This window comes from Filicampus tigris, chromosome 16 (genome assembly GCF_054856515.1).
Source record: "Filicampus tigris isolate MCC_2025a chromosome 16, RoL_Ftig_1.0, whole genome shotgun sequence".
Taxonomy (NCBI): Eukaryota; Metazoa; Chordata; class Actinopteri; order Syngnathiformes; family Syngnathidae; genus Filicampus; species Filicampus tigris.
In genome coordinates this window covers 13,398,296-13,422,500 of record NC_141232.1, presented here as the reverse complement: position 1 = coordinate 13,422,500, position 24,205 = coordinate 13,398,296, and the positions used below count along the sequence as shown (strand labels likewise).

The 24,205-nt window shown below is 41.3% G+C and overlaps 1 protein-coding gene across 17 annotated transcripts in view; it reads left to right on the top strand.

Annotated features, from left to right (window-relative positions):
- nfixb (nuclear factor I/Xb) overlaps window positions 1–24,205 on the top strand; it is a 139,874-nt gene that overhangs the window by 23,040 nt on the left and 92,629 nt on the right. For 7 of the 17 annotated variants that reach the window (XM_086055408.1, XM_086055398.1, XM_086055395.1 and 4 more), the window contains one exon: window positions 22,804–23,335. In XM_086055408.1, coding sequence (XP_085911534.1) covers window positions 22,804–23,335 — 532 coding nt within the window. Of the gene's footprint in view, window positions 1–21,360; window positions 22,123–22,149; window positions 22,398–22,803; window positions 23,336–24,205 lie in introns of those variants that run through there. The other 10 variants (XM_086055405.1, XM_086055397.1, XM_086055404.1 and 7 more) reach the window with 4 other exon arrangements.

Here is a 24,205-nt window from a genome sequence, read left to right as displayed (position 1 = left end):
TTTCGGCTCAGCAGAGTCCAAACAGAATAAAACCTAGTCGGTCCTGTCACATTGTCAGAGCTTTTCCATAGGGAAGGAGTTAATGGTTCCGAACCATGCAAAAGTAATCTTAGCTCTCTGAGATGATAATAAAACCCGTTGAAAATAAAACCATAAACCGCCGCAAGCTAATTTTGGAACAATAATAAAGCCTTTTATTTGTTTGTAGTGGTATTGCATCATACTATATAATATCTTTGTAGGACCTCATTTCCTTTGTACAAGCAACATTTTGGCTACAGGTCTTTTTATTGTATTGGATTGCATTGGATAATGGTCTTGAATTTCCATCAAGGCTTGATTATTTCAAACATTAAGTCCACATTATGATAATTTATTATTAGCATTTCATTCATTCATGCAGTAGTGCGGATCACCTGAAACGTGATACTTTGCAGCTTCTCATTATATACTGCACACTGTAGTGTATGCACTTTAAATATTTACAGTATATAGAGCGAGATGACTGATTGCTTTGTGGTACCAGTCTAGTGCAAACACTTCTATGTTGCTCCAAGAGGATGTATTGTATTTTTGTTCCATCCCCAGCAGACGTTATCACCCTTTTAGAGAGCAGTGTTGTGAAAGAAAACAGCAAAACATTATTCCGAGTGGCAAGCTTGAGAAAGCATGAGAAAACATAGTCTCTTATGATTTAACGGAATATAATCAACACGGTGACTTTACAAAAGATGTTTTCATATGTGCTGAGGTGGAGTCAAATACTCACCCAGTTGCTGTTTAGCCCTGAAAAATAAGTTAACAGCTCTTTAGCGAGTTCAAATTGATGGAATTCATTTTTTAAGGTAGATTTTGTGCATGGTTTTATGATACCGAATAAAACACCCGCACATACCTACACAAAAAACATTTTATGAAACACACTCTTAACACCTTTGGTGCCAGTTTCCAGCTTTGCTTAAAAAAATAGTCATCTTTAAACGCATTATTAGCTGCTTGCTTCAGCATAAGATTGACTTTTGTCCATGTAGAGACCCCCAATAAAAAGTGGTGATTTTTAGACACTAGACAGGCCAATGAACTCATTATCGTTTTGATTGACGGGTAGGGCTGATCGCTCCCTCATAACCAAGTTTTGTAAGGGTGGGTGGTGGTATCAGAGACCCCGATTGGTTGTAGGGCTGCACGATATTGGAAAAACATGCGATATGGATGTTGACCATAGTGATATTGATATTATTGCGATATTTAACATGTACCTGAAGAAATAACATTCTGATTATCTAATGAAAGAAGTCCTTTTTTTTTCATGCGGCAAAATAAGCAAGCTCAATGTGTTCCAAGTTAATTTATTGTAGTTCCCCTAGATAATGTCCAACTATTGCTTGGCGATGCGCATTTAAGTTTGCACCTGACTGGTGAAATTCAGATAAAAGCATACAATTCTATAAGAAATATCTTTGTGATTGCAGTATCGATATTTTTCTGATATATTATGCAGCCCTAATTGGTTGTGTGCTCTTTATTGCCATACATGTAGCACTGTATCTTTTCCCTTGGTGAAAAGGCCAGACGCTGCATTTGACGGCAAGGTTGCTATTACTTCATTCATGACACACCCTGCACCCAGTTTACTGCAAAGGTCAACACATTTAAAAGATGCTTTTGTCTGTATGTGCTTCAGCTGTTGTGTGTTATGTGTTTTTATCTTGAAATTCTGCCTATTTAGGATAACCTAGGCCTGTACTTTTAGTGAAAATAAGTTCTTTATGCAACAAATGTTATGTATCTCCATCTAGGAATGTTCAGAAGAAATTATTTAACTTGGTGAGGAATTATGTAGATTGTGTGGAGTTAATGAGGTGTTAAGTCATCTTTTGTAGCTACTAATTTTGTAGCAAGGAAAATGAAGTGCATTACTTATTGCAAGTAGCAGAGGTGCTGCTGATTAAGTTTCTACTAGTTGGCGGACTCAATTTTGGTAAGCTTAATTCTCCAATGACACAAGTCCTCTGGGCAGCATTATCGTGCTTAACATATCGCATATGCAGGAGTTCAGAGCAATCAAATACGTATTTTTTTTCAATACAAATAAAAACAATGATTAATTTTTGTTTTTATAATCACTGCCTATTAAGGAAATTTGATAAACTTATCAGACTCTGGCTCCCAAATGCTGCTTGATGATTTTGAAAAAAAAAAAAAAAAAAAAATGCTTTTCAATCACCAACCCAATGAAGATTGACCCATTAAGTTTGGTAAGGAATGCGCTTTACCACAAAGAAAATTGTGCATTTTAAAAAGGTAACCTCTCCTAGTGCTTTTTCTCAAGCCTTACTTGATTTTGTGTCAGTACTGAAAAAAATAAAAAGATGTATATTTACTTTGACATTTTAGATGTTTCATAATATCCCTAGTTCTGCCGCATACAGTTGGTGTTCATGTTGTAGGTGACCGATGAAATAAATGACAATCGTCCTTGCCATATTTTCTGCTGGATATTTTGCCAGTTATTATGTACATTTTACCGGTGAAACACGTGTGATACTGACTAAACTCCTAGTGCGCAGACATACTTTGAAATAGCTGACGTACCATCGGCGCCAACATTGGCTAATGGGCAAAATTAGATAAAGGAGCATACAGTGACATGCATATTCATGTTTGTCTGATAAATGTCACATTTATAAAACCAATTTTCTGCTGGTGAGGGACACCTGATTGGACAGAATTTACGGCAATTGTTTGCAAAGAATCGCATTTCAACAAAGGTGAACTGGGTGCTTTTGGCAAGAGGCGACATTGATTTGAATTAAGTAGCATGTAGTTTTTATCTTTAGCTGCACACAGAGTGAGGAAGAAGAACTGACTGCGTCTGATTCAGTATCAGCACAGCTGTCCCAGCATCCGTGGAGAATGGATTCCTACCGCTATTGCCACGGGAGACTTCAGCCAAAATGAATGGGAGGATGTCCAGAGTTGTGTGCTTGTGACTGAACGGAGGTAGTCTCACACTGGTGTGCGTGGGGGTGTGCGTGTGTGTGTGTGTGATTTTGCACGTGTGTCCCTTTCCCTTCACTCCTGTCACCTCTGGCTTGGATTAGTCTTTGGCACAACCCTGGCGCTGCCCACAGGCCCAGTGAGGTTCTGTGGTTGGCGATATGTTGTGCTGTTGCTATGGCAACTCAACACACACAAGTGCTAAATTACATAACTGAGCTACCATATACAGGGCAAGACAAAATGGTTAGTGTACACAATATGGGAACAGTGAAAACAGGGGGTGTCAGCTCACAAGCCGCCTCCACAAAGCGGCCCAGTACCAGAAAATAGAAATTCTGTGGTGAATATTTGAGCGCTTCGTCATAACTGAGCTACAGCCGCCAGTACAGGATGTTCTTTCCTCAGATTTTGAATCATAAATCTAAATAACAGTGCAGCCATTATGTGCGTATTTGGAGCGCTGAGTCGTCCAATCCGACAGGGCGACTGAGGACAAGGTGCTGGTGGCGACGCACACGTGCTGTTTATGAAGGATGGACTCACCCGTGGTTGTGTGAAAGAGGGAGGGGCAGCTTGGGTTTGTGACAGAACAAATACAGTTCACCATGAGGCACATGATCATATTTCAGCGTAGAACCCACAACCGCCCCCTGTCGTCTTGGGCTTCACTGTTTTTCCTCTATTTATTGTATTTGTGGGACTGGAGTGGAATAAATGTGTGATTTTCTCTAGCTCAATATATTGTCCAAAGCGAAAGTGAGAGTCAGGTTGTGAGAAAGTCCCGTGGAAGCGTTTTGAGAGCTGTGAAAGTGAACTGGGAGACAAGGACACATCCAAAGAGATTAGTGTGGAAGTTGCCGTGGTCTGTCTGTCTATCTGTCTATCTATCTATCTATCTATCTATCTATCTATCTATCTATCTATCTATCTATCTATCTATCTATCTATCTATCTATCTATCTATCTATATACAGTGATACCTCTACTTACGAAATTAATCGGTTCTGGAAATTTCTCAAGTAGAACATTTTGTAAGTAGAGACGCGTTTTAAATGTAAATGCCCTAATCCGTTCCAAGCCCCCCAAAATTCAGACATAAATGTTTTATAAAGCATAACAATGCATCAAAACATGTAACAAATACAAACATGTTACAATTAGATTATTGCACAATAAATGAGAGTTGTGCATAATGTAAAAAACAAACAGAGTAAAGTATAAACATTTAATTGCTGTCCTCACCGCTTTTTGCCCTACTTTAGTTCATGTTCTCTCTCAGAAGTGTTTTTTGCCTGGCGTTTTATAAAGACCTGGTTTAATAACGTGGCGACTCTCGATACATTACGGCCATATTATTTGGCAAGATCAACGAAACGCATCCCTTTTTCATACTTTTCTATTATCTCTTGCTTTGTTTGTATAGACAAAAAAAGCCATTTTCTCCTTTTTTTCTTTTCCTCGTTTCGGAACACCTCATGGCCCGAGGGGCGAATGACGAGGACGCTGCATAGACATATCTATCACATATCTATTTATCTACCTGTCTATCTGCACACATAGACACATACGGTAGAGGTCCCTCTTAGCCAACGGGATTCCAGGAAGATGCTAGGTAATAGCCAATGGCAGAGCAGCTATGAGTATGTTGCGTTCAGGAAACTCTGGAGCTGCGAGTAGTAGCCCATACTGTATTGTTAGTTAAAACATTTTAATCGCTTGACAGCACTAATATATATATTCGACTGTTTCAGTTCGTTCGCATGTGTCCCGTTGGTTCATAGGTATGCACAACACTTTTTCACATTAATTAATGAGGCGCAGCAGTGTACAGTTGCGCTTTATAATAGCCAAGTAGCACTAATGCTAACCATGTGTTCGGCTAACAGCTATCCACTAGGGCGCTCCTTTTGTACTATTCCATTGCTTGTTTATGCACTATTGGTTCTGCAAACATTCGATAGGCCCGCCAGGAACTTAAAGAGTCTGGCGAACGACACCAGATACCTGTTTGGAGTGCCAGAATTAACAGCGAGACCAGCATACCAAGTCAATATCTCTCCAATGCAAGATCTCTGGTGTTTTGTGAGAGATTACAGCTTGCTTTAAATCGCTATACTTTTAAACAAACACGCCAGTGTATGTGCATCATATTTATTTATTTATTTATTTGTATTTATTTAATAACTTGAGCTTTTATTTAGGAGAGTATTGATTAGATCAGTTGAGCCAAGGCATCTATTTTACATTAGAAAAACCTCATGGGTAACCAGCAAACAAAAATATAAAAACGTATGAATACCGAAATTATGATCTTTTCTCAGTTTAGTCACAAAAGTACATGGTGTGAAATCCGGTCTTGTGTAGTTGAACACAAAGCTGATATATTTGTAGGAAGCCATGACTTTTTCTGTTGGATGAATGGAAACTGAAAAAAAATCCTACTTTTTGGGAATTATTTACTGTGCATTTAAAGTGACACATATCTGATATAACTGTGTTTACATTAATTCATACAAAGATGCCTAAATTGCACATAAATGACTCCACACGCATCAAAGCTGAGGATGGCAACACTGAATTTATATAATAATACACGAGTAATACAAGAAATGAACGTTATATAGCATTGAGTTGGCCTGGGCTGACCATTGATTTGAAGTTGAATGGCATTCCTCCACTGGCTGCTGACAGCTGTGTTGTTTTCTTGTGTGTGAAAAATCATTGGCTTTTGTATTAAATTTTGTATATTGTGTATTAAAATTATACCTCATTTATCTTATGATTGCAGTAATAAGATAAATGCACAATTATTTTTGGGGGGGGGCACGAAAGGGGGTTGCGAACAGAACGCCATTCAAGCTAGGACTGCCCGTGGCTGACAACAAATATTTACCAGTATCTTATTTATTACGATGTACCTCTAATCTATCATATTTGGATTGTATTTAATGCTCTGTGCGCTTGCTGTGGTTTAGATTCACACATGTTTTATGGGGTGTGTTTTTTGGAGGGTTGGGGGTTACTCGGGGAGATGCACTTGTGTATACATCACCAATTGGTGTATTTTGATGACGTCAAGGTCAAATTGACAGAGCACCTGTGCGTTTGGACTGCACTCCAAACGCACTTTGGCAGTTTTGCGTATTGAATCTTATCCATATTTGGAAGTTTGGATCCCAATCTGAGGATATCAGATGTCATGCGTTTGTTTTTTCTCCGCTCGCTGCCATGACGCAAATCAAAATGATCGGTGAAGAGCAAAAATGAGAATTGTGTCACTTGAATCATTTCAGCTAATCCAGCCTTAAATGCAATTTTATAAAATCATTGTGACATTAGAAAAAATATTTTGCATTGCATTAAGGACAGCCTGGAAAATGCTAGTGAGCATGCTTTGTTCTTGCTTTGAGTACATTTGAACAAAAGCCAGTATCAACAAAAGGAACAAATGTTGACGGTAATTCACCCTCTGGTATTTCTTTAATCAGTCACATTTCTGACAAACTGAATATAATTGAATTTTAAAGATCTTTTTTTTTTTCCCCGCACATTGAAGACAAAGGTTTGACTGTGCGTAACAGGGAGCCCGCTGTATTGGTCTGCCACAGGTCGACAGAAATAGATGGAGTTGTTGTTTTTAATCAATGGCGGCTCATCAAGGTCACTTCAGTGTGGGCAAACGGGGCATGTTGTCTGGCCAGGCCTGCCTGTCTGTCTGACCTATATCTCCCTGCAACAGCTAAATATATACAGTAGACCCCCTCATTACAAAGCTTCCAGATTAATCTGGATGAAATCTGAGATGTGTTTGTCTCCGGCAGTCCGACTGCCTCTGCATTCTCTTCAAACATTTTGCCGAGGCTCGCGTCTAGCATTCTTCTTCTCTTACAACTAAACGATACTCTCCTGGTTAAGTGTTGAGAGGTTTCCATTTGCATGTTGGAGAAAGACGGGCGCTAACGTGTTCAAATGCTCGATGCAGCACTTATGTAAATTTGAGCACATAACATATTGAAAGTCAGAACGTGTTATGTTCTTATAATGCAGTGCGGCATGGAGATAAAGATACGTACATACATTTTATATATAAATATATAAACAAATACAAATCCCCAAAGATTGTATTATTTTTTAGCATGAATTCATCTGTTCTCCTTAAAGCGGAAGTCAACCCAAACATATTTTTTTTCAAGAATATGTTCTCAGCAGGCCCACTAATTGAAACACAGCATTCTGATTAATATTGCGTTTGTGGAATATGAGTCAAGCAGCAAAATCCACCCCTTTTTAGCCATCTAAGGTGGCGGCCATTTTGTCACTTCTGTCGACTGAAAATGACATCACAACTGCTCAAGGCTCCCCAATCATGGCTCAGCTTCAGAAAACAGGTCAGCTGTGATTGGCCGTTAACTGAGCAGTTGTAATGTCATTTTCAGTTGACAGAAGTGACAAAATGGCCGCCCCCAGAGATGGATTAACTCTTATTCCACAAACGCCATGTTTATCAGAATGCCTTGTTTCAACTAGTGGGCCTGCATAGAACATATTCTTGAAAAAAAAAATGTTTGCGTTGACTTCCCTTTAAAACAAAGACAATGCGGTTGGGATCGCTTACTGCGCACCTGGCAGAGGCATTTGCAATCATTATGTGCCTTCGATTGGGAAGTCATTGGAGGATGACATAACGCGTTGAGGCCACCAATTAATGTCAAAGCATTCATCATCTTTTCACCACTTCTTTGGCTCCAAGTTGAAGTCGAGGTTAGGGAAAGAGGCATTGATTGGCTCGCTGATTGCGTTTCGACTTTCCAGAAGTTTTCATCATCATCCTGCATTACCTCATGTGTCCGTTCCAAAACACAGCCCAGGGTGTGTTGCACTACATGTGCAGTGCTTTGAACGTGCACTGCAAACACACATGGACTCCTTATCAGATGACGGTTTTAATTCATGTTTTTTTAAAGTCTTCATCATTTCTTCTCTTTTGCTGAGAGTATGAGTGAACCACAGTGGATACTAAAAGGCATTTATTGGGTTAATGAATGAAGGAAAATCTTTTCCTGTCTCGGGGGTGGGTGGAGGAACGTTGACGCTTGGAGGCTTATGAACCCGCAAGTCAAACAGTAATGAAAACAGTTGTGACCTGATTTTGAGAGCTGGGAAACAAGACGTAAAGTGGATTGGGAAGGGATGTTTTTTTTTTGTTTTTTTTTAGTAGGCAAAAGGGAGGACAAAGACATGCAACACTGTCGCTACACGCATGCTTGCCTTTTGTCCCTCCTTTTGCTTTCTTAGGCTTGATTGTTTCCCATTTTCTCCATGTCACCTCCGCTCTCTTTTAGTGTCTCTAACAGGGCAGGGCCACCCCGTCCGGTAAAGACTAGCTGTCACCCCAGGGAACTAAATGCTAGCACTGGCTCTTTGGAGCAGGAAGCTGGCATAAGGCCAAGGGTGGAAAATCTATACTATGTTGCGTAATATAACATATCTTTACCTCAGTTGAACTCTGAGGAGAACTGGCAGCTGTGCGCAAACAGAAGGTACTGGGAGCTTTCCACTGTTAAATGACTATGTCTGTGGAAGTGTGTTTGTTGGGCATTTTGAGTGTTCGTTTTATGGTTCTTGTGACTTGCCAAATAGACCCTTGTTTTGTTTTTTTTAAAGGATCAGAGCGAGAGTTGTGTGAAGGAGTCCAAGGAGGGCTCAGGGTTATACTCAAACACAACTCTGTGGCTTCTCCCTTTGGCTCAGGCAGCCAGTAACTACTATCCTGCTCCAGCAGCACCATACTCTGGGCCCGAGTTCAGATATAAACTTTCTGCTCTGTTTAGGCCCAAAGAAAAAGCTCCAAGATCTGTGGAAAGTTGTATCTTTCAATGGAAATTTCAGTGCACAGAGAGCATTTGGCAGCAGCGTTGAGATAAAAAAGTTTGATCAGATTTATCTCCATCTTGAGACTCTTTGCTTCTAACATTCATTACGACAGTTAATAAATTTGCTTCAGTTCCTGCTGTCGGCTACCGACTCTTCTTATTTATGGACACAGGAACTTCCAAAGTTGAATGTCCTAGAATTTGGGCTTCAACCAAAATGCCTCCAATGTCACTCTTGTCAGTGTGGCTTGAGGAATCGTCATATGTGAAAGTCACACTGGTCATCAGCAGGTCTTGTGAGACCTCAGCTCAGAGAGACTTGCCTACATTCATCTATTCATTCATTCATTCATTATCCATACCGCTTATCCTCACAAGGGTCGCGGGCACATTCATCTATTTTTATGTATTATTTGCTGTACATCATACTACTTCATAGGGACGTATGTTGAGTATCAATCACTTAAACAGACTGTACAAACTGAGATATGTTCTTATACTGCCTGCAGACAGATACACTGAACACTTGTGAGGGTAAATCCCCCTTTTTTTTTTTTTTTTTGCTGTTGACTAAAAACTTTTGGGTTTGACGTTATTCACTTTTGCTCACCTAAAATGTTGGCATTTTGTTCAAAGTGACACCTTCCTTCTAAATTGTGTGCAAGCTGCAGATACCTGGAAATAAAAGCTAACTTTTTGTCTCCTGTCCCATAATCAATGATTGATGTAAAATGCAACTATTTTCACATTACAGCCAAAATATTTGAGCTCACTGTTCCAATACTTTTGGAAAGGAATGGTCAGATTGCCTCTAAAAGGTGCTACAAACACCTTCCCGTTACTTACGTTTCTATCAGGTGTCTTCATGGAGTGAGTAGTTTTACTTTATTTTAGCTGTATTATAGTGTGGTTAGCTTCTCAAAGAAAATTCACCTGTAGAGTTCTATGATGGCCAAAGTTTCATATTCTTAAAATATTATTCCAGTTAAATGTGGATACGGAGAAAAACGTTGAGATGCGTGGTTGGCGGTCGAACAAACATCAAGTCAAGGTGCTGTCACATCTTGAAATCAAATCCTCCTGAAACTCAAACTGGGCTCATTATGGTCATCATCTGGAATAAGCGCAATCATCATCATCCACCACCTGTGGATCAGGAGTTCTCTGTCACAGTTGCATACATGTAACCCAGTCATTGCTTTTGGGTTTTCTCTTGTTTTTCCCTTTCAATGTGCACACCTGAATAAAACTATTTCGGAGGAAGGAAAAGTTAAGAGTCATGTGGGGACCACAAATTGACCGTATATTGCTGCCAGACTTTGGAAATTTACGATGAAAGTGAATAGGGATGTGTGGGCGGGAATTCAAAGGTGCATGTTTTTTTAATACTTGGAGGAGCTGAAGGCCTTGAGAATGGAGTGGAAAAACTTAGAAAAAAAATGGCTGTGTTATTTCTCTCTCTTTCAGCTCAGGAAATAGACATGAAAAAAGAAAGGGAATTTGGCGGGAAGAACCGAGGCGCACTCGTTTTCATAATCATATTAGACTTGGGTCCACTCTTTATCTTTTTTTGTTTCTCGCCACACAATTGGTGTGATTTACTCTCAATCAATCAGTACATGACATATTTAAACACATTTCAGAAGTATTTAGAACAGACTAGGTTGCTGTTTGTGTTCCTCCTTTGCTTTGAAGCGCAGCGTGATTAAAAGAGACCATATAGGCATATTGTATTTCCCAGGGGATTGGAAGGAATGCAAATGCATCATAACGATATTACACTAGTTTGGAGTGGTTGGTGTTGCCAAGCCTCTGGAAACAGGAGAGAGTTCAATTTCCACAAGTTAAACAAAAGAAACCTTCGTCCTGCAAAGAGGCGGAATTCCACAACTGCAACAACACAAAATGATATCTGACACCGTCGGACTATATTTGACATTTCATAGGATCCACAAGTACCAAAGCTTTTGCCCCATAAAAAGACATATTTTCTTCTCTTTACCAGAGCAAGCAACGACCACCACCAAAAAATATTTCAGCCTTTTTGTTTGTGCGTGTGGATCTGTGTCTGAGCACTGCAGAACCCGTTTGGCATTTTTGTTGTGAGGGTCGTATGTTGCTGGTGGGACTTTGGCCCGCACAATCCCTCCTCTGTTAAAACAATGCGGCAGTTGTCCTCCCTAACCTAATTACTCCCTCCAGGGGGAGAAAGGCAACAGCACCAAATCCCATAGTTAGGAGCTCTGATCTGGGCTCTTCGGCAAGAAAAGGCCTCATTCAATTTTCTCCCGCCTTCATGTACAGACGCACACTTGATGTTTTTCACGGATGTGCAGTTTAACTGGTATAGATGTTAAATATGCTCTTAAGTGTACTCAGATTCTTCTTAGACCATTTGTGATTATTGCTGCTGATGTCATCATGAGTTTCTCACATTTTCAAAGTCACCGTGAGATGAGTCCAATGAAAGATTATGCTGGCAGAAGTGGCCAAAACTCAATGTTGTTTTTATATTATCATCATGCTTCATACAAAAAAAAAAATAATCCTGAAACGATCTTTAAATCGCTTGAAATCAAATTGTGGATTCTGATTTTATTTTATTTTTTGAACTCCCCAGCAAAACTCTAATCTTTCTTTGCTGCATGCCATCACTTGTTGGCACTAGCATTGCGTTATCAAAATGATGATACTGTCAAAGCCATCGAGGAAGCCCACATAAGAAGGTGAGTAATGGGTTGGTGAAATCCTACACAAAAAAAAAACATTTTTTTTTCCTTCTCTTTTTCTTCCCCTGGAAGATCTTTAAAGCTATTGCAAGACTTATGAATTTTTTTTTTCAAATTATCAATGCAATTATTTTAAGTATTTGAAGAGTACATTTTCACTGTTGTGAGGATAAATCAATAGAAGTGGTTTTTCAAAAGCGGTCTTTATGGGTTCCTAATGCGGATGCCTTTAGTGTGGTTGAGGTAGTGTGGTTGTGTCAAATTAACTAAGAATGTGAACAAATTAAAATACAGCGATTAACAGAAAGGAGTGCACAATAGCAGGTTTATTAAAAATGTTGTTTCCTCTTTTTTGATTGTAAATTCGATTTGTCAATGTGCAGACGTAACCTTTTTATATTTCAATAATAATAATAATAATAATAATAATAATAGTAATAATAATAATAATAATGCATTGTTAACAAATACATCCGACCAAAGATCGAATAATTTATTTATTAAAAACTGCCTTTTCAAATGTGATGCCCAATTTTGTCAGATTAGTTCATCAGTTCTTCAGTTATTAGTTAAACTGCATCCATTATTGTAGCTGCTAGTTTTCAGTTGTGTTCAATTTCTAATATTTAGTGCCTCTCATGTGGTAAATAAACAGCTCAAACTGGATCTCAATGCACTGTGGAGGTGTGCATAATGAAACATCAAGTGAGTGTATGTAGACCAGATTGGTAGTGATGGATGGAGTGTGTGGTGGTGGTGTGGTGTAAGGGAGCAATTAGGGGTAACGGTAAGCCAAAAATCAGGAATTGGTTACATACCTTGGTTTTAAGGTTACGATTTGGTTTGTATTCGGTGAGCAAAATGCAAAACATATACCGTAACTGTTTAACTCTCACTAACAAGAAAATCATTCATTATATTTGAAAAGAAACATAATCAACTTACCATGGCTGGCGTGGTTTTTGTTAAACACTTGCAAAATAGCCTGAGACTGAATTATTGAATGTAGGTCGCAACTGTGTAGCTTATTCCATTTAGTACGGTTGCACAGTGTATCGGTACTAAAGCCATAGATCTGTGATACCTCATTGTAAAAAAAAATAATAATAATATGTTTTTCGTACAAGTACTTTAAGAGTGATAGTGAAAGAGCTGCTGCAAGTAGCAGCCGCTGCACACACTGACTTCCTCTTCTCGTGGACGACCTGTGGAAGATGTAGAAAGACAGAAATGGCCACAAGCCCGTCCACAACTTGTGAAGGAAAATAGGGCACGTTGTGAGATATGGAAACATTTTGCATATACAGTCAGGATAAGCCAGAAGAGCCACGCAGACCAAACGAGGGCTGACCAGACACATTAACAAATGTGACATATTTAAACGACTTACCTTTGAATACAGGTCAAACGAGTGTGAGTTCTTTTGTGACAAGCAAACTTGCTCCCCACTGCTTGCACTTGTCAATAATTCATAGACGATCTAATTAAAGCACACAGCCCCCGGGATCTGCATTGCGTCATTATAACGTAATGTTTAGCTAGGCAATAAATCAAACACATTCAAATATAGGAATACATCAGACTGTTAAATGTATGTATAAAGTACATTATAACGCAGAGCTTGATTCTATTTATTTACCGAAAAGGGCAGTACAGTAGTTATTGTTTGACTGATTGTGTTAGGCCATGCAGGCTTCTTTCCTGGTGTGTGAGTGTCAGCCCGTGCCCATCCGCCAGGCATGGACTCACGCGGGCAGATTGTGCGACCGTCCTTATGGTCAAAGCAGAAGCCGTCCTTTGAAATTCTTAGTAAAAGTCAGCCTGCTGCGTTAAAGCGGAATCATTATGTTCCAAGTTTTACATTGTCTCATGATGACCTCTTATTCGGAGAAGCCTTTGTTTCTATGATCCCTTTCGATCCGACCGCCCGAAACCGAAGTGAACCGACATCACCAAATACTGAAGCTTTTTTAATGAATGTAAATGCAATCGCAATTAGCAATGACAGTCTTTCTTTTAATTTCCTTCGCCTCTTCCTTTCATTTCATTCCCCTCTGGCCTTTATCAGGGCTCGTACAGACACATGCAACCACACCTCTGTTAAATATTTGCCCCTGGTTGGTGTTTTGTATACCCGTGGAGGGAAGGGCGACAAGGTAAAGGCCTACAGGCTTCACATTTGGCTTTCTGCTTTATTCAAGATTCATACAGGCAACACCTGAGATGCTTACCAGGTTTAATTAACAACCGCCCGGTGGTTTTACACTTGCCACCGATAGAGCGGCTACTTAGGGCAAGAGGCCGTGCGGCGGCGGTGGCTTGCACAGACGTGGAGGGTTGCAAGTTAGAGAAGCATTTGCATAAAGGGCAGGGCAACATGCCCAATGGTGGAAGAGGTTGGCATCACGCCTTTCAGACTGGCACAGAGGAAAGACTGGAGAGACAGACAGAAAAAGAGGGGGTGTAGTCAATAGTGCATCCCTTGTTCGCAGAGAGGAGGTCCCTCGTTGTTGGCAGGAGCGCAGGCTAAATCTCTAGTTTGATTGTGTGCTAGATTGTCCCTTTATTTGTCTGATTGCAAAGCGTTCAACGCCGCATTAGCAGTGGGCTTTATTTTCCCGCAGCTTTTATTCAGACAAGAGATTTTCTATCTCTCGGCTCGGTCTGTGATTGGCGTTTTGCATATGTCTCCGCGTTTATGGTCAATCAGCACACCAGGCGTTTTTTGGACAACTTCCGAGACTGTCTCCCGGATCCATTCTGTTCTCAAGCATCCCAATAAGGTTAACAAAATCATTTGATTGCTCTATATTCAAATGTGCTTTCAACAATTTACAATTTTCAAGGGGGCGTACGGATAAATATAAGCCTCCAGACAACCACAAAGAGGCAGCCGACTCATGATCAGGCTAAGCGCGTATGATAGTCCAAGATTATGCTGCTTTCTGCTTCTCGGAATGCATGGCCTGTGCAGATGTTATGCTAGTAACGGAGTCAAAGGGCGGAATATTTAGCGTTGGACTGTTTGACTTGATATTCGCACTAAGTTTCATAAGGAATGCATATACGGTGCAGATTTTTCTCCCCACATCGACCCCTCACTGTAAATGCACCCGAACCCCCTTGGCCACAAACTGGGGCTGTACAATTTTGAAAAATAATCTGATTGCAATTTTTTTCCTCAGCGTTATTATTGTGATTTAATATGGGATTCTTTTTTCAAGCGTATTTTTTAACAAACACAAGCAGTCCGCATTGCCGTACACAATATCAGATTCATTGTACATAAATGTTTTGGTTTTATAGGTTAGGCTTATGGTAAACTAAAAGCATATAAATTATAAATTAATATAAAAGACAATGTATTTATCTACTTCAATGATAGTTGTTAACTTATGTAGCACTTTGTTTTCCGTTTTTTTAAGCATTCACTACAACAACCACACAAAATTCTACCAAACAAGTGCGACATAGCATAAATCGGCAAGTCATGAATCATATTGCAACAATAATGTAAACAAACGTGCGGCTTTATCACTTCAACTTTTCATGTTTCACGAAACAATGAATTTATAACATGTGGACTGCACTTCTTTAGCACTGAGCCAATCGAGACGCTATTTAAATAAATAAAAGGTTCATACAGGAAAAAAATAAAGCCCACTGACCAACTGAAATAAAGCATTTTTTTTTCTCAAAATTGCAGCCTTTGCGGTTCGAAAATTGCATTGTACCACATTGCAATGTCATTTGAATTCGATTAATTGTTCAGCCATACCACAAATCCATTACAGCCCATTATGGCTCTGTGGGTGCCTCAACGCAGTGGGGATGAGCAAATTCTTCATATTGCTATACTTAATAAATCACTTTAAAGTATCCCAAAATGGATTTGGTGAACCATGGATGGCACAAATACACGATTCGGCTATGATAGCTTTTCGTGGGTTAAGTTGTTTGCTATGAAGTTGAATATTTCAGGGTGATCGGCATGCAACGGTAAAATGCCGCAGCAAGCAAATGCAGAATGCACAGTTACAAGCTTTAATGAGGAAAAACATTTCCCAACGTTAAAGATGTACTTAAGAGGGGAAAAAGCCCAATAACAACAACAAGCCCTAAGTATCCATCAATGTGATGGAAAAAGAAGGTGTAATGTCTTTTAGTAGTGCTAATAGCGTGTTAATGCTTGCTCATAAATCAGTCAAACGCCGTGCACCTTGAGTGTGGGAAAAGGTGGAGACAACGCCATATTACTCATTAAAAAGGCTCAAGTATGCATTTTCCACACATGGCATGATGTGAGAGATTCCGGATGAAGCTTGAGCTATCAGCTTTAGTAGTGCACTTTCCTTAGGAAACAGAGTGGGTGACATCGGGATTCTTAGAGAAGAGAAGTGAGCTTCCTTCACAAGCAAGTTGATACTTGAACACTGGGATATATTCCTTTTGGGAAAAATTCTAATTATGCACAAATGCTAGAGTGGTTATGTTAGAACATCGCCTTCCTTTAGGCCTGTTGACTAATCAGCATGCATGTAATTCTGTGTGAAGTTAATATCAATCAAGCATAAGACTGCGATAAAAAGTGAAGTGATGTGGTAAAGGCTACCAATGAATTTAGACACACGCTTCCTCAATTACAAATTTATCACATTTGATCAATTCAGAAGTGGAGAGTCGAATAAATGATATGAATTTGTGAAATCCTTGCGAACAAATTCTTTGTTGCAGGTCAGCCGCAATGTGTTTACCGATCGCACAGCTGGTTTTCAACAGAGTAGAAAATTAACGCCCACTGACGGCCAAATGCTGCTAAAAGCTGGCTGTGGTTTTTGAAGTTTACATCTACCAGCCACTTTGGCAGGATTAGTATTTGGATCTTTTCTTTCACAGCCAGTAGTATTTTTTTTCCCCTCAATTCACAACTGTTATATTTCAATGTAAAAATGTTAGCACAACAAATCACATTCCAGTCCAGTCGGTAGTGTCGGCGGAGAGAGCGGCAGTCTGTCGGCTGGCACGGTGAGAAAACAGTCATGGTTGTGGTGACGCTGAGTCGGCCTTGCGTGGCCAGTCACTCGCGTGAGGAAATGCATTCTCAAGCATCGGGAAGCATGGAACGCCATCAAATAAGCTTACCTGTACATTATCTGAAATATAATGAGAACCATTGCAAGGTCAAAAAAATTCAGCCATTACAAAAATTGTAATCCTCGGTTTTGATCAATCCGGTGAGAAAAGTTTGAAAGTTGTAGAATCAAACTGCATATTCATTGTCAAGTTTCTAATATTTTGACACAAGTTCAATTATTTTATTTTTTTCCATTTTTGGCACTCATCCGTTGTTCCTAATGAACTGTCTCACGAGGCTATAGGATTGCAAATGTTACCTGATACCTGACACCAAATGTTGTTTTATTAGGATGCATCCTGGGTGTGGGTAGAATTTATGTCAGATGTCAGTGTGTGTTCCTCTTGTCCTACCAGCCACACCCTCCCCGCCTCCGTCCGCTCCACAAACCAAGCTTATCATCCGCATCTAACGTCTGTACGTGCTATACTAAATGTGCATTGTAATTCTTACCAGAAAGAAGTGTGGAGAAAAAAAAAAGGCATTTATTGATTTGGTTCATGTTCATTTCATCACAATTGGAACAGATAATCGATAGTCCTTTCCTATGCAGCACAAGTGCTTCTGGGTTGAATTTGTTTGTTTATCGCAGAATTTGCCCTGCAACATGCAACCTGCTGCAGAATGTAACACTCCACTTGATGGAGAAGTAAATAGGACAAAGTAGGAATTTGAGATCCAGAAGTTTCAGCGAGGCATCAGAGCCTCTTTGTCGGACTGGAATGTGCCGTGCGTGCCTCTTCCTCGGTTGGTTCGACCGTGGACCACCCTGGGCAAAGTTAACATGCAGACACCGCAAATTGCTTGCAGATTTTTCACACATAGCAAGGTGCGGGTTTTCTGAACTCAGATGAGTACAAGCCATTCAGGATGTTAATGCCTAACTTGCTTGCCGCAGCAACAAAGAGTGTGGGTTGTTCTGGTCTACTTTTTTCTCCCTAATTTAAAATGTAATCATGTGATGACTAACCAGAGTAGTAGTAGTGGTAAAGCCGGCTCTAAATATGCAGGACTTGACGAACAGAAAACCAGTAAATACTTCAATCTGTTTCTTTGGAAAAAGTGAAGAGTTTGTGCAAATGTGCACCAGTTACACACACCCGGTTGAAGCGCTGTGTATCTCAACTCCATCCTGTTCTCCTCTAGCTTCCCCTACACTTTGCTTTCAGTCAGCTAGGCTCAGGTTAAGCGGATGTGGTGTCATGCTCTGTCCAGGGTCAGGGACACTCAGTTGGGCAGGAGGGGACAGCAGAGCCCCACCAGCCACGGAGCTCCACTAATGAAGGGCCAGGCATCTGGTGGGCTCTCTGGTCATGCGGGCTGTGTTTTAATTGGTCTAATGATATGCAGCGCCACCTCAGCGTCGGTGAGATGACACAGGAAGAGACAAAGCAGGGTGTAGAGGACTGAAGTGAGGCATTGTGGGGTGGCGAGACTTTTTTTCTGATTTGGACTGTCTTGCAGTTTCCCAGTATGGATGAAGTTGCTGTGAATTGGATGAGAGTATTGCTGTGAATTGTTCAGAAATTTCTAATTTGGTTAAATATTTAGCAGGAAAATGTCAGTGTTTGATAAGCCCACCTGAAATAAAAATAATTAAATATAAAATAAACATTTTTTTATAAAGTTGAAGGATGGCATGCTCCTAAGATTTTTTTTTAAAGTAAATTAATTGCCTTTTCACAAATTAAATGCATGAAAACATATTTAAATATTTTGAGTGTAGTCTTGTACTCGTCATGATTTACCAAATTATTCCTTGGGGGGGGGTATTTTCATTTATAAATGTCTGGGAAATTACCCCAATCATGACATATTTATACAATCACATTTCACTTTGTTAAAAAATAAGACAATATCGTTTTTGAACAATGAAAAACAATGTGTGACATAGTCGAACTGTGTAATTAAACGGTGAGGTGACAGTACAGCAAGATCTACAAGCGCAATTTAACGGAGTCAAACTGCCACTTGCAGACTTTTTTTCCCCCCACAGTGAAAGAGTTAATCCCAAATTGGCACCCGCGCCTCGGTCAGACGTGCAGAGAATTACAAAAAACAAACAAACAAAACAAACAAACAAAAAAAAACCCCAGAAAAAAGGAAAGGATAGAAATTCACCCCGCGTCTTTAATCTCCGCGGACGCTTTGAATGCAGCAAATCAACGAATATGATTTTTCCGACAAATATAAAAAAAATGTGTTTGACGTGAAATACAGCGCAGCCATCATTCCACAGCGATACATATTTTCGAGGCGAAGTGGTTTTACAAAGGTGAGCTCCTGGCTACTCGTAGCAAATGCAGCACGGCGAGCAAGCATTCACGACATGTGACATGCGAAACAGCAGATGAAGCCGCGATTGCTTTTCATGCCACACACATATTGCGTGTGTGTGTGTCGCGTCGAACTGACTGACAAACGCTGTCATGTATTGGCGCAAATGAGTCCCTTGCAAAAACGGCAGGTCTTGAGGGGGAAAAAAAATTCTGGCACTGAATCAGATGTGCTATTTAAAAAGTGTGTATTGTGTCCCCGTTATAAGAGATGGGGATTTTTTTTTTTTTTTTTTGTGAAAAGAACGTGAAACAAACCAGGAAGTCCAAAATCAAAGTGGAAAATCACTGTTTCTAAGTGATGCTAAATCCAAATTAAATCTGAAGTCCAAGTGCGTTTGGCCTAATTTAATTCCCAGGTAAAGTCACCCTCCATGTGTTGTTTTTATTGGCTCCAGGACCCTATTGAGTGGATGTACCCATTCAAGTAAGTAGGCCTGCATGTAAAGCAGACACGCTGATCTACTGCTCACCCACGGAGGGTTCCACTTTGTCATTTTACTCCTACAAGATTTGGCACCTTAAGATTTGTACTTATGCGGTGGTTTCAGTCATGTAGTATGACTAAGGAAAATGATTGCAACCCCCTTGAAGTCAAATTTTCGTGACATTTGAATGGTGGTGTATTTGCATTTTGGCTGGGTCACCCAAAAAGCCGTCATTTAATTTGAAAGGCAGACACAGGAATCACATTCAGGTGCCAGTTTATCTCATGCCGTTGAATTTCCGGATTTTTATACTGGCAACCCAAAAAAATGGAGACAAAAATATACATTTGACTCTGAGGCCACCTTCACGCCGCGCACATTAAGACAGAAGCAAGACTTGTCAGTCCTTTATTGGCTACTATTGTCGCTTTATCTAATTTGGCATCGGTCAGTTGAGACTGAAGCCGAGTGAGGATGAATGTGGAGGTGTGAGGAGTGAGAGTCAGTCAGTTCTCCGCCAGGCCTGTGTTGCCTCTGTGGCCCTGTGATGAAGCGCATTCGAGTGTTCTGCTGTTTGGAATTGGAAGACGCAAGATTTTATTAGCACGACAAGTGATTGCATTGTGTGTGCGCGTCTATAAATTCCTGTGGTTGCGATATGCGCATTTATATGTATTGAATTAGAATTTCAGGATTGATGCGAGCCACGGCATGTGACCTCAGTGTTTTGGGGGACTTTTGCAAGAGTCAGCAAAGTCTAATGCAAATGATTCACAGCGGTTTTAGCCATTTTGACATAAGCAGGAAAGCATTTGTCACATCAGATGTTTTATCCATAATTATTGGCTCCAGCAGTCTGTTAACCGTTGTTTATTTCTTTGCAGTGGACAGGACAGCATGCCAGCTTTTGAATAATGACGCCTATACAGTATGTTGTTTTTTTTCCTCTTCTAATATGGGGATTGAACCATTACGTGGTCACTGTCTGCAATGCAGGTGCAACCCCGGATGACTTGCCTGGCGATGAGGCAACATGGCAGCCGGCGCCGCTTGCAGGCTGGTTTCTCAAAATTGTCATGGGAGTTTGGAAGGATGCGTGTCATTTTAGGATTCATAGGCGGCACATCACACTCTGCTGAGCATTTATCTTGTGTGGAAACAGCTGAGGCAATTTCATTTTCCCCCTCCCTTGTTGCCTTTCTCTCAAAAATCTGTAAGCGTATCTGCATTTTAGCGTGTCCCCCCGACTGTATCGGTGCCTCGAAATCATCTCGCCGTTCATGCGTATGTGCCTGGTGTGTGCACAGTCAGAGCCTGGGCTGGCTTGGTTTGTTTCCCCCCTCTTTGTTTGCTGTGGTAAACCCGCGAGCAGCTGCGGGTGGTGCTGGTCTGGAGGGATTCTGAAGCTGCGCGTCCGTCCCTGTGCCATCCTCTGCCAAGGTGGCATTATGCAAGCAGAGCGCCGGGCGGGGGTTGGGGGGCGGGAGGCGATGGCAGCCATACTAAAGATGGAGGCAGGCTGAGGGCTGCGGGGGATTGGTGCAGGGGAAGACTTACTCCCCTGAACTTTGTCTCTGTGTCAGAGTGGAACTTGTCGATTTGGCAAATCGCGCGACGTTGGACAAGGCTGCACACTCTCTGGCATACCGCACCCCCCCCCCCCTCCACCCCCCCACCTGCCCCACTCTGCTCCCTCCATCTAATTTCCACCCTCCCTCCTCCTCTCCCTCTGTCTCTCTTCCCTCCCTTTCAGCTCTTGAAGCTAACGCATTGGCTGAGCTACAGGCGCCGTGTTGCCAAATAGGTGGGCCTTACTCGCGCTGGCAAAGGCTCAAGCAATGGTTGGGGAAAGAGCGCGGCGAGGACGAGAGACAGCGAGCGGGAAAACAGAAAGAGAAAGAGAGAGAGTTGGAGAGAAAAGGGGAAAAAAGAAGCGGCACTCGGCTTTGCCAGCGGTCGTATGCGCTCGTCCAACATTGATTCGACTCTCCTTTTTTACCCCCCATTCTGTGCTCTGCTCTCCCTGCCCCCCCTGCCTCTCTGTGTATGTGCGTGTGTGTGTGTGTGTGTGTGTGTGTGAGTCTTGCACCGGGCCCAGGGATCAGAACAGACACCACTTCCAATTACTCCTTGCCAAGGATTTTTTTCAAGGTTTTTTGGTGGGGGGGATGCACAACGGAGCGTTGAATTTTTAAGTGCATCATCTCTGTTTTACTTTCTTTTTTTTTTTTTTTTTTTTTTTTTTTAAACCCCACAGTGCAATACTGTTAATAATTCAATTTTTGCTGGACATTTTTTTCTTCATTTTCTGCTTTTGCCTAATGACCTGCTGGCCAAGTTCCTATTGCAGTGAAACAGAACTTTTTCCCTCCTGATTTTTTATTTAAAAAAAAAAAAAAAAAATCTAACCCACTGCCTTTAGTAAGCAGCTTATTCTGCTAATTATTTTTGACATTCCCTCAATTTTTTTCTCTTGCCATTAATTCTCCACTCTTTGCCAAAACAGCATTTGCTTTACATTGGGGAGCGCGGGAGGAAAAAAAAAAACTGTTGCAGGAGATTTTTTTTTTTTTTTTCACTTTAAACGCTGTGCCAAATTTATGATGAGAGTGCAAAATGGTAACTACCAGGCCGTCTGTCTTCTTCTAGCTGTGTGGTGTTCTGTGACAATTTCTGTCTGCTTTCAGTTTGTTGTGGAAATGTGAGTCTGCTTGGAGCTCCTTTGCATGATAGCAGAGACAGGAAATGGTATGGCTGATCTTTTAGCAGCACATTTCAACAGTGGTCTTGTGGCGGCAAAACTTGGCGATGGTGAGCGACCGGTGTGTGGCAACCCTGGCACGGGAACGCTATGGCGAGATCTGGGCTTTGTTGCCCAGAGATATGTAGTGAAGGTATTATGGTTCAGCAGAATAACTTCTCTTTTACTGCAGAAAGTGGCGGGTGTGCACCGGCTCACATTTTCCAGATTTTGAAGTGGCTCATTTTGTATTTGCATCCTTATTTTTTCTGTGTAAAATCAGGCAAATGAATATTCATCTTTTTTTTTTCAAATTCAATTGTTACAGATTTTGTATTGAATTGAATTTGAATTGCATACTCTTCAGTCATTTTGATTATGATTACAAAATCAACATAATTAGCTGTATTTGTAAATATTTAACAGTTCAAATTTAAAGCATGCTTCTTTATTTGAATTGTGAATGTGTTCGTTTTGGTGTTGCTTAGCATGCTTTGTTTGAAAATAATAATTAAAAAAAAAAACACATTAGAGACACCTTCTTCCCTCTCTTTCACCAGGATGAATTTCATCCCTTCATCGAGGCCCTCCTCCCCCATGTCCGTGCCTTCTCGTACACCTGGTTCAACCTGCAGGCCCGCAAGCGCAAGTACTTCAAGAAGCACGAAAAGAGGATGACCAAGGACGAGGAGCGCGCGGTGAAGGACGAGCTGCTGGGAGAGAAGCCCGAGATCAAGCAGAAGTGGGCCTCGCGCCTGCTCGCCAAGCTCCGCAAGGACATCCGGCCCGAGTTCCGCGAGGACTTTGTGCTGACCATCACGGGCAAGAAACCGCCCTGCTGCGTGCTGTCCAATCCCGACCAGAAAGGAAAGATCCGCCGCATCGACTGCCTCCGTCAAGCCGACAAGGTGTGGAGGCTGGACCTGGTGATGGTCATCCTGTTCAAGGGCAGCCCGCTTGAGAGCACCGACGGGGAGCGGCTGGTCAAGTCGCCCCAGTGCTCCAACCACGGCCTGTGTGTCCAGCCGCACCACATTGGAGTGACGGTCAAAGAGCTGGACCTCTACCTGGCCTACTTCGTCCACACACCAGGTATGTGCTCCCGACATAGCAAACGCACACACGCATGTTTTTTTTCACACCTGACCTTAATACACAAAGTCACACACTGGCAGGTTAGCGTCGTCTTCCTTCTGCTCGGCGTAATCTTAAACATGCGATTGATATGTATTTCTGCGTTTAAGCGATTGTGTGAATTTTGCAGTGAGGATTAAAACCTGTGTTTACCTAGGGACGCGTTTGCATCGGTACATTTGTTCAAGTATTTGCGCGCAAATTTGTCTCAATCCAAATGTGCACGTTTCCCAGCACCGTCTGTAAACAGAAGCATCTGCAGACCTGTTTATCTGCGTGCGCATGCATGCGCCCGCGTGCGCCGGGTGAATGTGTGTGCCCGCGCGCAGCAGTATGTCATGTGTCTATAATCCATGTGAATGTTTTTATGAGATTGGTGTGTATCAGTAGCAGTGCGGTGTGTGTGGCTTTCTTTTTTTTATTTGTGTGTGTGGCGAGCTAGAGAACGCAGTGACAGCTGGCCTGATCCCAGGTAGTTTCAGAGACAGGGAGAGTCCGCCTGTCTGCATCCTCGGCCTGAATGAAGCCGGCTCAGCTTTCTTTCCTCTGACAGCCAGCACGCGCACGTACACGCGTACCCACACTTGCACACACACTCTCACCCATACGCGCACACACACCTCTCCTTTAGATCCCCAAACCACACTGCATCATTGATCATTGCATTACGATCAAGCAAGCAAGTTGCGGCTTGATTTTTTTTTTTTTTAATGAAATGGTTGCTGTTTGTTTCTTTGGTGCTACACTGAGAAAGATAGGTAGTTCTAGAAGGAATTCTACTGTGAGAAAATGAATCATTGTTATGAAATGTATTATATTTACTATATA